Below are 14,730 nucleotides of genomic sequence, written 5' to 3' on the forward strand. Positions count from 1 at the left end.
AGATTTTACAGGTCGGTCGCAAATATAAATTACCTACTGACGTTGACCGAGAGATTTTTTACTGTACAACTTACATATTGTTGATCATTTTAATTTAACAAATGTTTGCATTTGTGTATAAAACTCAAATGAGAATATTTTGAAATTAATACGTTTTGTTTCACTTAGAAGATTGTTGTTTTAATTTTAAATGAAATTTAGTAAAAGATGTGTAACTAAGAAAAAAATATTCCTAAAAAACTTGGCAACGTATTTTTGGGTAACTGTATTTGTTCTAACAATAATCAGTTTATATTATTGTAATAACAAATAAGAACAAAACTACCTTGGGTACATTACAGAACCAAATCTCTTGTCTTTTGTACACAAAACAAGATCAGCAATCAACATTGAAAGGGGAAACGGTCATCTTGAATGATTGTAAGTAACATGAGTGATTGTTCAATGTTCATCTTTGATTGTGTTGTGGCTTGTTTACCGGTGTGCGGATGTGCATACATTGAGATGTTTCCTGGTCCTCTTAAAACAGGGACTGTTACCAAGTACCGGTATCAGTTAGAAATCCTACGAATGTAGGAAAATCGGTTAATTTCAATCGATCTTTAGCCGATTATGGAAATCTGTATAAGGGATACAGACTACTACAGAGACCTACTAATATTATTAAAGCGAAAAATACGAGTCTGTTCAAGCTTAAATCGCTGAACTGATTTTGACTTAATTCGGTACGGATACTGTTTGAGTAGGTACCTACCGGGAAAAGACATACTATTACAATAATTATCCAAAATTATTAAATTTATACAAAAGCAATGATTGAATATTAAATTGGCCAATCGAATATATCTGGGATATAGGTAGAGACGAAGCTAAGTTGGCAGCAATTTTGATAGCCCAGATTGTGCAAAACTGCAAGTGCTATTTTATTTCATAGAACTTAGCGTTGTCTAACTCTAAAAACATGGCTTACTTGAAAAAAACGCACATACACTTCCTGGCCATCTAGATTAAAAACATTTGAATCAGAGGTACATATTTTAAACAACATCCATAAAAGAGTTAAGGAAGTTAATTTCATACTTTATCGCAGTCGCAGACCATTAGCTTTAATTTTGTCCGTATTTTGTCGATATGTAAAATTTTAACGGAGGTGCGTTATTTGACGTCCAAAAAGCCTGATTTTTACTCGATTATGGTAAAACTAGCTTGTACCTGCGATTTCTGCGTGAAATGTAGATGAGTAGGTACCCTTGAAGATTAACTACTTTGTATAAACTCTCCTACTCGCGCTTCAGAAAACCCCTTTAAAAACAAATCAAACCCCCCAACCGTGAACCAGATTTTGTCGTAACTCCATATCACAGATTGAGCCATTAGTTCCATCATATCTCGCAACGATATCCTATCAGATGCTCTTGAGAAAAGCATTATGTACTTAATGCTATCGTTAAAGCATTATCTGTATGGTCGAGACACGAAGAAGTAATGAGATGTTGCGTCAAATCTTGAGATGTTATGACAATACTGTCACGGAATTCTGATAGGAATAGGATTTCTTAAAGATTGTTTCTAGTGACAGGTACTGAAACCGCATTAAAACGGGTTTTTTTTTAGAATAAGTGGACACTTAATTTTCATATCACGTGGCAAACAAACATACTGCCCGCCTGATACTAAGGTCACCGTAGCCTATGGGCGCGTGGAATTCCGCGAAACCGCAGGACCGATCAGGGTTACAATGGTACACATATATATAGGTACCTACATAGTATTCATTTTTCACCCATTTTTAGGGTTCCGTAGCCAAATGGCAAAAAACGGAACCCTTATAGATTCGTCATGTCTGTCTGTCTGTCTGTCTGTCTGTCCGTCTGTCCGTCTGTCCGTCTGTCCGTCTGTCTGTCCGTCCGTATGTCACAGCCACTTTTCTCCGAAACTATAAGAACTATACTGTTGAAACTTGGTAAGTAGATGTATTCTGTGAACCGCATTAAGATTTTCACACAAAAATAGAAAAAAGACAATAAATTTTTGGGGTTCTCCATACTTCGAACTGAAACTCAAAAATTTTTTTTTCATCAAACTCATACGTGTGGGGTATCTATGGATAGGTCTTCAAAAATGATATTGAGGTTTCTAATATAATTTTTTTCTAAACTGAATAGTTTGCGCGAGAGACACTTCCAAAGTGGTAAAATGTGTGTCCCCCCCCCTGTAACTTCTAAAATAAGAGAATGATAAAACTAAAAAAATATATGATGTACATTACTTATACTTCCACCGAAAATTGGTTTGAACGAGATCTAGTAAGTAGTTTTTTTTATACGTCATAAATCGCCTAAGTACGGAACCCTTCATGGGCGAGTCCGACTCGCACTTGGCCGCTTTTTAGTTACTTGACGGGATTTCGGACGTATTTAACAAAAAAGCGGCCAAGTGCGAGTCGGACTCGCCCATGAAGGGTTCCGTATTTAGGCGATTTATGACGTATAAAAAAAAACTACTTACTAGATCTCGTTCAAACCAATTTTCGGTGGAAGTTTACATGGTAATGTACATCATATATTTTTTTTAGTTTTATCATTCTCTTATTTTAGAAGTTACAGGGGGGGGGGGACACACATTTTACCACTTTGGAAGTGTCTCTCGCGCAAACTATTCAGTTTAGAAAAAAATGATATTAGAAACCTCAATATCATTTTTGAAGACCTATCCATAGATACCCCACACGTATGGGTTTGATGAAAAAAAAAATTTTGAGTTTCAGTTCGAAGTATGGGGAACCCCAAAAATTTATTGTTTTTTTTCTATTTTTGTGTGAAAATCTTAATGCGGTTCACAGAATACATCTACTTACCAAGTTTCAACAGTATAGTTCTTATAGTTTCGGAGAAAAGTGGCTGTGACATACGGACGGACAGACGGACAGACAGACAGACATGACGAATCTATAAGGGTTCCGTTTTTTGCCATTTGGCTACGGAACCCTAAAAACATTAGGATAATTTACCATTTTCCTTCTAAAACATTAAGTTTATTTTCCTAGTGCCTTAAATATGTTAACTACCTACCTACATCATTAATTAAATCTGATTTATAATTGTATTAATTGTATTGTCCAAACCTTTTAGTCTCTCATTAATCATCTACTACTCATTAATATCGTTTGTATTTTCTGTAATTTCGTTTACACTTCCTTCCTGTTCATATCATCTCTCATACATTCCATCCAATCTTTTCTATTTCACTCTAGCAGATAACTGCCTCTCGCTCTTGCAGGACTGCAAGGACCGTGACCCTTCACGCCGTTACGTTACGCTAAACGAATTTTCTTATTTTTACATCTACATTTTACAAAAGAAAAGTAAAATATTTGAATGACGGTAACCAGATTTTCAAAGGCTAGTAGGACAATCCTGTTATCACCATCTTGATTGTTTTTTTGGCAATTTGTTCGCGTAGATGTCTATTTAGCATGAAAAGAGGTCGTGTTATATTCAAACCTCAACTCCTCCATGAATTCCATGATGATGCCTAATTTGCCTACTAAGCTTAGCAATTCCTTGAGTTTGCTTCGTGTAGGGCGCTCGGGGACCTTAGGTCACAGACCTGTGTCCTAGGTTCTTTGACTGTTTACAATCTAGTAGAATGTGATTATTTCCTACCATGTACCTACACGCTTTGCACACCTGTTGTAACTATAGGTACCTATTTGAAAGGTGTACACAACAGCTGTTATTAATCCTAATGTTTTGCGTAGTTAGCGTCTGCATAGCCTCAATAATACTTTGGTAAAGGCTTCTACAGATGTTGCGACAAATGGCATGCGATTTTAGATAATTGCTGGCTAAGTAGGAGCAAGAATTCAATCGTTCGACCAAATGCCGCAATGTATTGCAAATCGCATGCGATTGTCGGTGACGTTTGGAGAGGCCATAGGTAGGTTTGTGCCCCGACAAGCTTACTTTGTCTGCGGCATTTTTCACGAGCGCCATCTAGGGCATCTTCCGGAAAGTTCACGCTACTTTCAATTGACATCTCTTCATTTTCTTATCTATGGTCTTACGTAGTTATAACCGCATCGTATATCTATTGTAAACCAATTGGCTCCGCTATCTAAATACCTGTCGGAAGACGTGTGATAGATAAATAAGAATCAATCTTGGCTAACCGAGCCGTGATAAAGGCAATGTGACAAGTTGGTTACATAACATTTTGTGACATTATTGTGTTAAGAAATTATTTGTTAATTTTAATTACAGTCGATGGGCAGTCCTGGATTCAAAAATATCTAAAAGATTTGGTATGTGACTAAGCGCTAGCCCTAGACCAAACTAGAAATAAAATCTAAATTTTGTTCCTTAGTTGTAAGGGGTAATCTAATGATTTTCGACATCTTGGACAAAAAAGTGGCGAAACTGATTATCATTTCAATATTCTTATGCGGTTTACCTGGGATATTAGGTATATAATATTGCCAAACACATTAAGAATGCTCGAACGTTTTGAGATAGGGATTTAAAATATCTCGTTTATAATCAGGTACTTATCTGATTATATTCTTGTCACCTGCGGTAATCATTCTTGTTGACTAATTATTTAACTATTTCGAGGAAGATAATGATAAATCGATAAACTGATAATTGAACAATCATTAACCGTTTCTGTAAACATCATAAATCGTTCGCAGAATCTTAGTAAATCATTTAGAGAGAAATAATAATGAGAAAACTCATGAGAAGTTAAGGTGTGAACTATTTAATTGAGCATAGACAATTAATATACTTACATGCTGTTGTATTTATGTTAACCAGAAGATAAATAACGAAACGGTCTGTGAAATGAATGTATTGTACTTAATACCTATTCTTATTTTGTTTGTTCCACCAAAAGACCTATGTTACAGGCCTTGCAGCAAATCGCTTGCCGGCTAAGTAGGCGCAATGAATTCGATCCATCGATCGAATGCCACGATGTAACTCAAAATGCAATCAATTAACGATAAGGTCGATAATATCGAAATAACTGAGCCGATGTTGTTGAAGAAAATGTCAACACAGAGTTTTTGTGGCTATTTTTTAAAAACGGATATAAGGACATCAAGCTAGTTCCGAAGTGGTCGAGGCTCATGAGGTATGATACCGGTCCATGGGTAATTTATGAACCAACTAAGCTACCGAAGCTTTGCTCCGAGCCGAATCTTTTAATCAAAACATACTGCAACACTAATTGGACATCTGCTAAGACACGACCTGTTCCTTAAGAACATCATAGAAGGAAAAATAAAAAGAAAGAGAAGGAGAGGAAGACCGAGTATTTTTTTTTCAACCAAATAAAAGAAAAGGTTCAGGTCGTGTCATACCAGAATATTAAGGAGTTGGCAGAGGACCGGACGAGTTGGAGATTGCTCCACTGACAAGAGCACAGCTCTTAAATAATAAGAAGAAGATACTGCAACAGAAACGTTTCAGTTAATCTCAAAATCATATTGAAAAACGAATATAAGTTTTACAGTATCTAACTGTCTAAACAAGCTTATCGGCCAGTAATATAGTATTACTTTCCCGGAGTTCTAAAGCGCCGCGCGGCGCCTTTGTCCACTCGATCCGAACATTGTATTACATTCTAGATATTCTGCAAGATGTTAGGTCCCATGAGAAAATTGTTGTAATTATTTTGTCGAATTAAGTTTACATTTTTGTCGTTTTAGTTCCTCCACCATGCGCTTAGCCAAGACATAAAGAAAATAATAGACAAGACATAAAGAAAATAATAGATTACACCGTACTTATATTAATAAAAAACTTTCAATGCAGATATGAATCCCAAAATCCAGACATTTTTCAAATGTCGGTCTAGTTCCAATCCAGACATTTTTCAAATGTCGGTCTACTTAGTTCCAATTCAGACATTTTTGTAATGTCGGTCTTTTCCATCCAGACATCTCCCAGTTTTCTCTTGCTTGTAGGCAGTAGGATAAGAAATAATAAAGAAAGACGGCGCATTCTAGCCCTATAACTACAATGCTTAACTACTTATTCATCAACGTCTGCTTAGTTAATAAGCTGATGATCGTTTTGTCCCTCTCTATGGCATAACGACAGATAAGGACAAACGACGATCATCAACTGATTAAGTTAGCAGCCGCTTATGAATAACGCCATTAATATAGACATTCTGGCAGTATCATCTCGCTCCTCTTATAACATATTAAGATTCCTCACACGTAACTCAAGTCTCCAAACGTCTCCCGCGCTCCTATTTCTAAGGCGCATGTGCATGCGCATAGCGCGCAGGTTGTTAGCACGCATTGTCTGCGAATAGGCGCTCGCGCATATGGTACGCTGGAGCGACCACAAGTTAAGAGCAGATGGACACATTGAACAGTCCTGAAATCCACGTCTAAACAACATGCCAACATGCATGTGTATGCAGGTTAAGCATGCATATTCTACGCGAATGAGCGCGCGTCATCGCGTATGGCTGGCAGAGTTGACCATAAGTTGGGAAATTGACGGGCAGTCCTGATAAACCCCACCCTAAATACCTATGTTTGTTTCTGAAATACCTAAGTATATATTTATTTTACTAGCGATGTTTTATCATTGCATTGTCATTTCACATTTGAGATTGGGGTTGCTTTCTTAGATGATAAATCTCGCCGGGATAACAGTTAGGTACACACTACACATTACATCACTACATAACATAAAACAAAGTCGCATCCCGCTGTCTGTCTGTATGTATGCTTAGATCTTTAAAACTACGCAACGGATTTTGATGCGGTTTTTTTAATAGATATAGTGATTCAAGAGGAAGGTGTATGTATAATTTGTTAACCCGTGCGAAGCCGGGGCGGGGCGCTAGTAGAAAATAAGTCCGCGACGGTCAAAACTTGTCCACATTAAAAAGCAAGGCGTGGTCACCTTACACTACAACAACCGATCGATGAAAGCTAAGTAAGTACGGGAAGTCGTTACAGATAAGGGATCACACTTGACTCACTTCGCTGAGATACTCGTAATGCCTGAATCAGGTATACTGAGAAGGTGAATACATGAAAATATAGGGATAATAAATATTGCTACACGGATATGTTGATATGTATGTATGTTAGGTACCTAATCACATGTTATATAGCGTTCAACAGTTTGTAAATATAACCACGCAATGGGAACATCAATAAACTTCAAAACATAGCATACAATTCAACATTTCCTGGATGGACCTTATTTTCATGACATTAACGCCGAGAGCGCCGAAAACCAATACCTAACTATCTATTTGTGGTATATTAAATTCGCTCGAGCGTTTTTCGTGGCCTCGGAATCAGGCCATAGACTTGATATAATTTTAAACACGTATTTGTTAACAGGCGTCGTCGGGGTCGCAGTTCGCGGGCCATGCAGGGAGCGGCCAGCGCGCCCGCGGCGCCAGCGGCCGAACCGCCCCCTTCACAACGTGAGTGCCTTCTTATTTACCCTTTTTAGGGTTCCGTAGCCAAATGGCAAAAAACGGAACCCTTATGGATTCGTCATGTCTGTCTGTCTGTCTGTCCGTCTGTCCGTCTGTCTGTCCGTCCGTATGTCACAGCCACTTTTTTCCGAAACTATAAGAACTATACTGTTGAAACTTGGTAAGTAGATGTATTCTGTGAACCGCATTAAGATTCTAATACAAAAATAAAAAAAAAACAATAAATTTTGGGGGTACCCCATACTTACAACTGAAACTCAAAAAAAATTTTTTCATCAAATCCATACGTGTGGGGTATCTATGGATAGGTCTTCAAAAATGATATTGAGGTTTCTAATATCATTTTTTTCTAAACTGAATAGTTTGCGCGAGAGACGCTTCCAAAGTGGTAAAATGTGTGTCCCCCCCCCCCCCCTGTAACTTCTAAAATAAGAGAATGATAAAACTAAAAAAAATATATGATGTACATTACCATGCAAACTTCCACCAAAAATTGGTTTGAACGAAATCTAGTAAGTAGTTTTTAGGGTTCCGTAGCCAAATGGCAAAAAACGGAACCCTTATAGATTCGTCATGTCTGTCTGTCTGTCCGTCTGTCCGTCTGTCCGTCTGTCCGTCCGTATGTCACAGCCACTTTTCTCCGAAACTATAAGAACTATACTGTTGAAACTTGGTAAGTAGATGTATTCTGTGAACCGCATTAAGATTTTCACACAAAAATAGAAAAAAAACAATAAATTTTTGGGGTTCCCCATACTTCGAACTGAAACTCAAAAATTTTTTTTCATCAAACCCATACGTGTGGGGTATCTATGGATAGGTCTTCAAAAATGATATTGAGGTTTCTAATATCATTTTTTTCTAAACTGAATAGTTTGCGCGAGAGACACTTCCAAAGTGGTAAAATGTGTGTCCCCCCCCCCTGTAACTTCTAAAATAAGAGAATGATAAAACTAAAAAAAATATATGATGTACATTACCATGTAAACTTCCACCGAAAATTGGTTTGAACGAGATCTAGTAAGTAGTTTTTTTTTTATACGTCATAAATCGCCTACATACGGAACCCTTCATGGGCGAGTCCGACTCGCACTTGGCCGCTTTTTTTTTAATACGTCAAAATCCCCTAAATACGGAACCCTTCATGGGCGAGTCCGACTCGCACTTGGCCGCTTTTATTAGGGTTCCGTAGCCAAATGGCAAAAAACGGAACCCTTATAGATTCGTCATGTCTGTCTGTCTGTCCGTCTGTCTGTCCGTCCGTATGTCACAGCCACTTTTCTCCGAAACTATAGGAACTATACTGTTGAAACTTGGTAAGTAGATGTATTCTGTGAACCGCATTAAGATTTTCACACAAAAATAGAAAAAAAAAACAGTAAATTTTTGGGGTTCCCCATACTTTGAACTGAAACTCAAAAATTTTTTTTTCATCAAACCCATACGTGTGGGGTATCTAAGGATAGGTCTTCAAAAATGATATTGAGGTTTCTAATATCATTTTTTTCTAAACTGAATAGTTTGCGCGAGAGACACTTCCAAAGTGGTAAAATGTGTGTCCCCCCCCCCCCTGTAACTTCTAAAATAAGAGAATGATAAAACTAAAAAAAATATATGATGTACATTACCATGTAAACTTCCACCAAAAATTGGTTTGAACGAGATCTAGTAAGTAGTTTTTTTTTTATACGTCATAAATCGCCTAAATACGGAACCCTTCATGGGCGAGTCCGACTCGCACTTGGCCGCTTTTAAGATTCCTTACTCAACTAGAAACCCCAACCCGATGGCCACGGACGGAACGCAGGCACCGACCTTCGTGCTTCACTACATAGTATAAAACAAAGTCGCTTCCCGCTGTCTGTCTGTCCCTATGTATGATGAGGTCTTTAAAACTACGCAACGGATTTCGATGCGTTCTTTTTAATAGATGGAGTGATTCAAGAGGAAGGCTTGTGTATAATTTGTTAACCCGTGCGAAGCCGGAGCGGGTCGCTAGTTTGTTTTAAATGGCGATCGGCGTAAGCGTTGAACGTGCGGACCATAGCCCTCTGGTTAGGCAAGTAGGTCAGGAGCCCTTGGAATGTCACGCGCCTATGGTCTATGACATATATTAGCGATCCAAACGCGTGGAATAGGAACCACATCAAATTTGGTAAAACCCGACCAACAAGACGGACGCATGCATTACAAGATGCATGTAACTGCGTCGAAATATCGGGAGCTCGAAAACAATACAAAAAGTAATCGATCACGGATCATATCCCGGTCGATATTTAAAGTCTAATCAGGAGTTAGTTAAGTGTGCAAGATTTCCAGCAACTAAATAGTTAGAACAAGAAATCGACAGCACCGTTTAAACTTAGATATACCTAGGCTTTTCTGCTCAATACAAATCAAACTACCCATCGTATAAACAGGATGCGAACCCAATACAGAACATCCTTATCTCTGTAGCTTATGACCGCAATATGACCCTAAAATGACCGTAAGCTGACCGCGGCACGCGCTGCAGTTGACACCGGCCATTATGACCCCTCAGCTCATAAGACCAGCTGAGTTTTAAAGGGTTATATGGTCTGTATAAGCATTTATTTTGACGACTTGTTTGATTGACTTGTTGATTTGTGTTGACGACTGGTCTGGCCTAGTGGGTAGTGACCCTGCATGTTAAGCCGCGGTCCTGGGTTCGAATCCTGGTAAGGGCATTTATTTGTGTGATTAACACAGATATTTGTTCCTGAGTCTTGGGTGTTTTCTATGTATTTATGTATTTGTATATTATATATATCGTTGTCTGAGTACCCACAACACAAGACTTTTGAGCTTACTGTGGGACTTAGTCAATCTGTGTAAGAAAGTCCTATAATATTTATTTATTTACGAGGGGCGTTCAAAATATTCTCGGTATTGATATCTTACGACCTCTTCTAAAATTTCTTTCGTTACTGGCCGCTAAGGTTTATTCATTGACATTAAAAAAAAGTATAATTCGAACCGAGATAGTCTTTTGTTTTTCTGCAATTGCTGAACAAACATGAACATCATGTGCGAATTGACAATGTTAACTAAATTAGAACATCGATGCGTGATAAAATTCTTGACAAAACAGGGTAAAAATCAAAAAACCATAAAAGAGGAAATGGATTGTGTTTACCGTGAGTCTGCTCCTTCTTTATCTACCACTACCATTCAAAAGTGGTCAAGCGAGTTTAAACGCGGAAGGGAGAGTATTGAAGATGACCCTAGACCTGGCCGGCCTGTAGTAGCTACTTCACAAGAAAATATTGATAAAGTGGAAAAACTTATATTGGAAGACGGTCGAGTGAAGGTAAAATCTATAGCACAAGTAACCAATCTCTCTATTGGTACCGTACATGATATTATACATGACCATCTTAATATGTCAAAAGTAAGTGCAAGATGGGTTCCGCGAATGCTGACTCGGCTTCAAAAAGACATGCGTGTAGCTTGTTGTTCCGATTTTATTGACCTGTGCGGTGAAAATCCTGATGAGGTGCTGCAAAGAATAGTTACTGGAGATGAAACCTGGGTTCATCATTATGACCCAGAGAGTAAACAAGAGTCCATGCAGTGGCACATTAAGGGTTCAGCTCATCCCAAGAAGTTCAAGGTCATCCCTTCAGCTGGCAAGGTCATGACCACGATATTTTGGGATTGTGAAGGAGTATTACTAATCGATTATAAAGAAAAAGGTGTAAATATCACAGGACAGTACTACGCTAACATTCTACGTCAATTAAAGGATGTAATTAAAGAAAAGAGGCGAGGAAAGTTAACCAAAGGTATTCTGCTTCTGCATGACAACGCCCCCGTCCATACTGCTCATATTGCCAAGGCAGCTATTGTTGAATGTGGGTTTAAAACTGTTACTCACCCACCGTATAGTCCGGACTTAGCCCCCAGCGACTTCTTTTTGCTCCCCAATCTTAAAAAGGATCTGCGTGGAAATAAATTTTCTGACGATGAAGCATTGAAGGCGGCAGTGGAGGAGCATTTTTACACGAAAGATAAAAAATATTTTTACGAGGGATTAAAAAAAATAATTGATCGATCTTTTAAGTGTAATATAGGGGGGGAGTATATTGAAAAATAAAAATATCAAACTTTTCGTACTTGTTTGTTTTCATTCTCATACCGAGAATATTTTGAACACCCCTCGTATATGTGTAGCGTTATGCAGATCTATTGAAAAATGTAAATGAGTCAAATGATTTGAAATAGACATTAGAACTAGGTGAAGTTTTTGGCTTGGGTTGGTGGAATGAAAAAAAATCACATGTATTAATTTTAATTTTTTAATTAGCTAAAATAGGTATACATGTATATGCAAAAAGTCCATTAGTACCTAAGGGTAGTATTCCACCTATCCAATTTCTTTGTCCAATGTGTATTGCGTCTCACATTTTGCTTAATGAGAGAGTGAGACGCAATGACAGTAAATATCTAATTCGCAACTAGACCTAAGCGGCTCAAATTCAGACGATTGACTCAATGAAATTTAGAATTGAAATAGTTAACAAAAGATTGTTATTCAAACAATACAAAATGACGTCTACCAGCTGAGAGGTGTACGAATATGCGCGTTTCGTTAATGTGACGTTTCAAGTCCTGTTCCACTTGTGGCCACAAAAATTCGTAATACAACATTGTTTAATTTTAAATTGATTTATTTACATAAGTAGGTATACTATAATAACTAAAACTGAAGAAAACACACGATTAAAAACTAGTAAGAACAATTTATTTCATTAGCACAGTTTTTGAAAACCATTTGTTCAGACTAAGTAAAAGCGGTATCCTTTGCTCCATCTACGTTTGATAGTCGCATACTCTAGTAATTATGCGTGTTGTCTCGTGTTTGCACAACGATTCTATAAGGCTTCAGAACACATCCCACTAGATGGGGCATAATTAAACCCGCGCAACCACGCGGCCGTTTAATTTCTTTAGCATTATGTATGCTGCGAGTGTTGCGTCATCCTACCAGGATCAAGGGTAAATACATACTTGGATGCGATAAAGATCTCTATGTATACCTAATGCAGTTTAGAACCTGTTCACGCGTAATAAATATTTAAAAAACCGGCCAAGTGCGAGTCGGACTCGCGCACGGAGGGTTCCGCACCATCTACAAAAAATAGAGAAAAACAAGCAAAAAAACAAGCAAAAAAACGGTCACCCATCCAAGTACTGACCCCGCCCGACGTTGCTTAACTTCGGTCAAAAATCACGTTTGTTGTATGGGAGCCCCCCTTAAATCTTTATTTTATTCTGTTTTTAGTATTTGTTGTTATAGCGGCAACAGAAATACATCATCTGTGAAAATTTAAACGCGTATGTGATGCAAATGATGCAATGGAACTGAATGGATCGGCTTGCGACTAGTTCAATTATAAGAATAGCAGATATCTTAAGTCATATTCGTAAATTCTACTAATTATTAGGTTTTAAGTAAATGTGACGATTTGTACGATTCCATGTTTTTTACTCAATGACGAATAAATTGCAAATATTTCTACAAAATTTGGCAAATAGATAGCTTATAACAAGATTAACATGGCATGATACTTTTTATCTCGGATGTTTTGCCTATACGGGAGAAATTGGGGAAAAAACGCCTTCTATGCTAACTAGTATGTACCTATACCTATTCTGATGCGGGATCTATAGAAAGTCGTCTACGTCTCAGAAAGATGTCTGTAGACACAAGTGGCGGTACAAAAGGATGCTTCCTCTCAGAGTCTGACGCATTCCAATGGCGTAATGAGATGTTTTCTCTTTATTTGTCTCGCTGTTGCACCGAAATAGTTTATAACTATAAAAATTAAAAGCGGCCAAGTGCGAGTCGGACTCGCCCATGAAGGGTTCCGTATTTAAGCGATTTATGACGTATAAAAAAAAACTACTTACTAGATCTCGTTCAAACCAATTTTTGGTGGAAGTTTACATGGTAATGTACACCATATATTTTTTTTAGTTTTATCATTCTCTTATTTTAGAAGTTACAGGGGGGGGGACACACATTTTACCACTTTGGAAGTGTCTCTCGCGCAAACTATTCAGTTTAGAAAAAAATGATATTAGAAACCTCAATATCATTTTTGAAGACCTATCCATAGATACCCCATACGTATGGGTTTGATGAAAAAAAAATTTTTGAGTTTCAGTTCGAAGTATGGGGAACCCCAAAAATGTATTGTTTTTTTTCTATTTTTGTGTGAAAATCTTAATGCGGTTCACAGAATACATCTACTTACCAAGTTTCAACAGTATAGTTCTTATAGTTTCGGAGAAAAGTGGCTGTGACATACGGACGGACAGACAGACGGACAGACGGACAGACAGACAGACAGACATGACGAATCTATAAGGGTTCCGTTTTTTGCCATTTGGCTACGGAACCCTAAAAAAGGCCAGGAAAAAGATTACTGGCCGAGGGTGACATAAAGAGCAAGAAGCGAGGCCATTTTATGAACACAAGGCCGGTAGGTATAATTCCTATCACGGCCGAGATAGGTACAGTGCTTTTCTCAAAATATATGAAAAAAAAAACATAACAAAAGTGTAAGTTCCCAAAAAGCTCGGAAATTTCCAGGAAATAACGGTAAAAAATCACAGGAAATAAAGGAAACGTTCGGAAATGGGAAAGAAGTTTCCAAAAAATTTAGAAATTTTGCAATTACTTATGGAAACTTTCCAACGGTAAATCAGCATCAGTACTGTAGGTTTTGAGTTTGAGTATGTTTGAGTAAATTTATCTCCTTTACACTTTCCGAATTCAATAATTAGCCGACTTATCAGCTCATTAGTCATACTTTCTAAGTAGGCCACAAAATCGTACATTTACTCATTGTATCAGTTTGTCGAAGGCGTTGGACATCTAAACGGTACCTTTATCTGGAGATAACCGGTTCCGGTGCCGAGTTAGGGCAATTGGACCGACTTGATAAAAGGTGAGTAATGGGTTTACGTTTAAACGGGGCATTGATGACTTAGTTTTTAGGGTTCCGTACCCAAAGGGTAAACACGGGACCCTATTACTAAGACTCCGCTGTCCGTCCGTCCGTCCGTCCGTCCGTCTGTCACCAGGCTGTATCTCACGAACCGTGATAGCTAGGCAGTTGAAATTTTCACAGATGATGTATTTCTGTTGCCGCTATAACAACAAATACTAAAAACAGAATAAAATAAAGATTTAAGTGGGGCTCCCATACAACAAACGTGATTTTT

General features: G+C 37.9%; 2 protein-coding genes across 2 annotated transcripts in view; both read left to right on the forward strand.

Moving 5' to 3' along the window:
- LOC134658185 (disintegrin and metalloproteinase domain-containing protein 10-like) overlaps nt 1-14,730 on the forward strand; it is a 392,100-nt gene that overhangs the window by 279,015 nt on the left and 98,355 nt on the right. The gene's annotated exons all lie outside the window — the stretch shown is intronic.
- The window catches only part of LOC134657853 (ras-responsive element-binding protein 1-like), a 53,305-nt gene that overhangs the window by 2,377 nt on the left and 36,198 nt on the right, over nt 1-14,730 (forward strand). Inside the window, exon 2 of the mRNA XM_063513431.1 lies at nt 7,376-7,461. Within this exon, the coding sequence (XP_063369501.1) occupies nt 7,404-7,461 (58 nt within the window). The 5' untranslated portion in view covers nt 7,376-7,403. The remainder of the gene's footprint in view (nt 1-7,375; nt 7,462-14,730) is intronic.

This window comes from Cydia amplana, chromosome 21, assembly GCF_948474715.1.
Source record: "Cydia amplana chromosome 21, ilCydAmpl1.1, whole genome shotgun sequence".
Taxonomy (NCBI): domain Eukaryota; kingdom Metazoa; phylum Arthropoda; class Insecta; order Lepidoptera; family Tortricidae; genus Cydia; species Cydia amplana.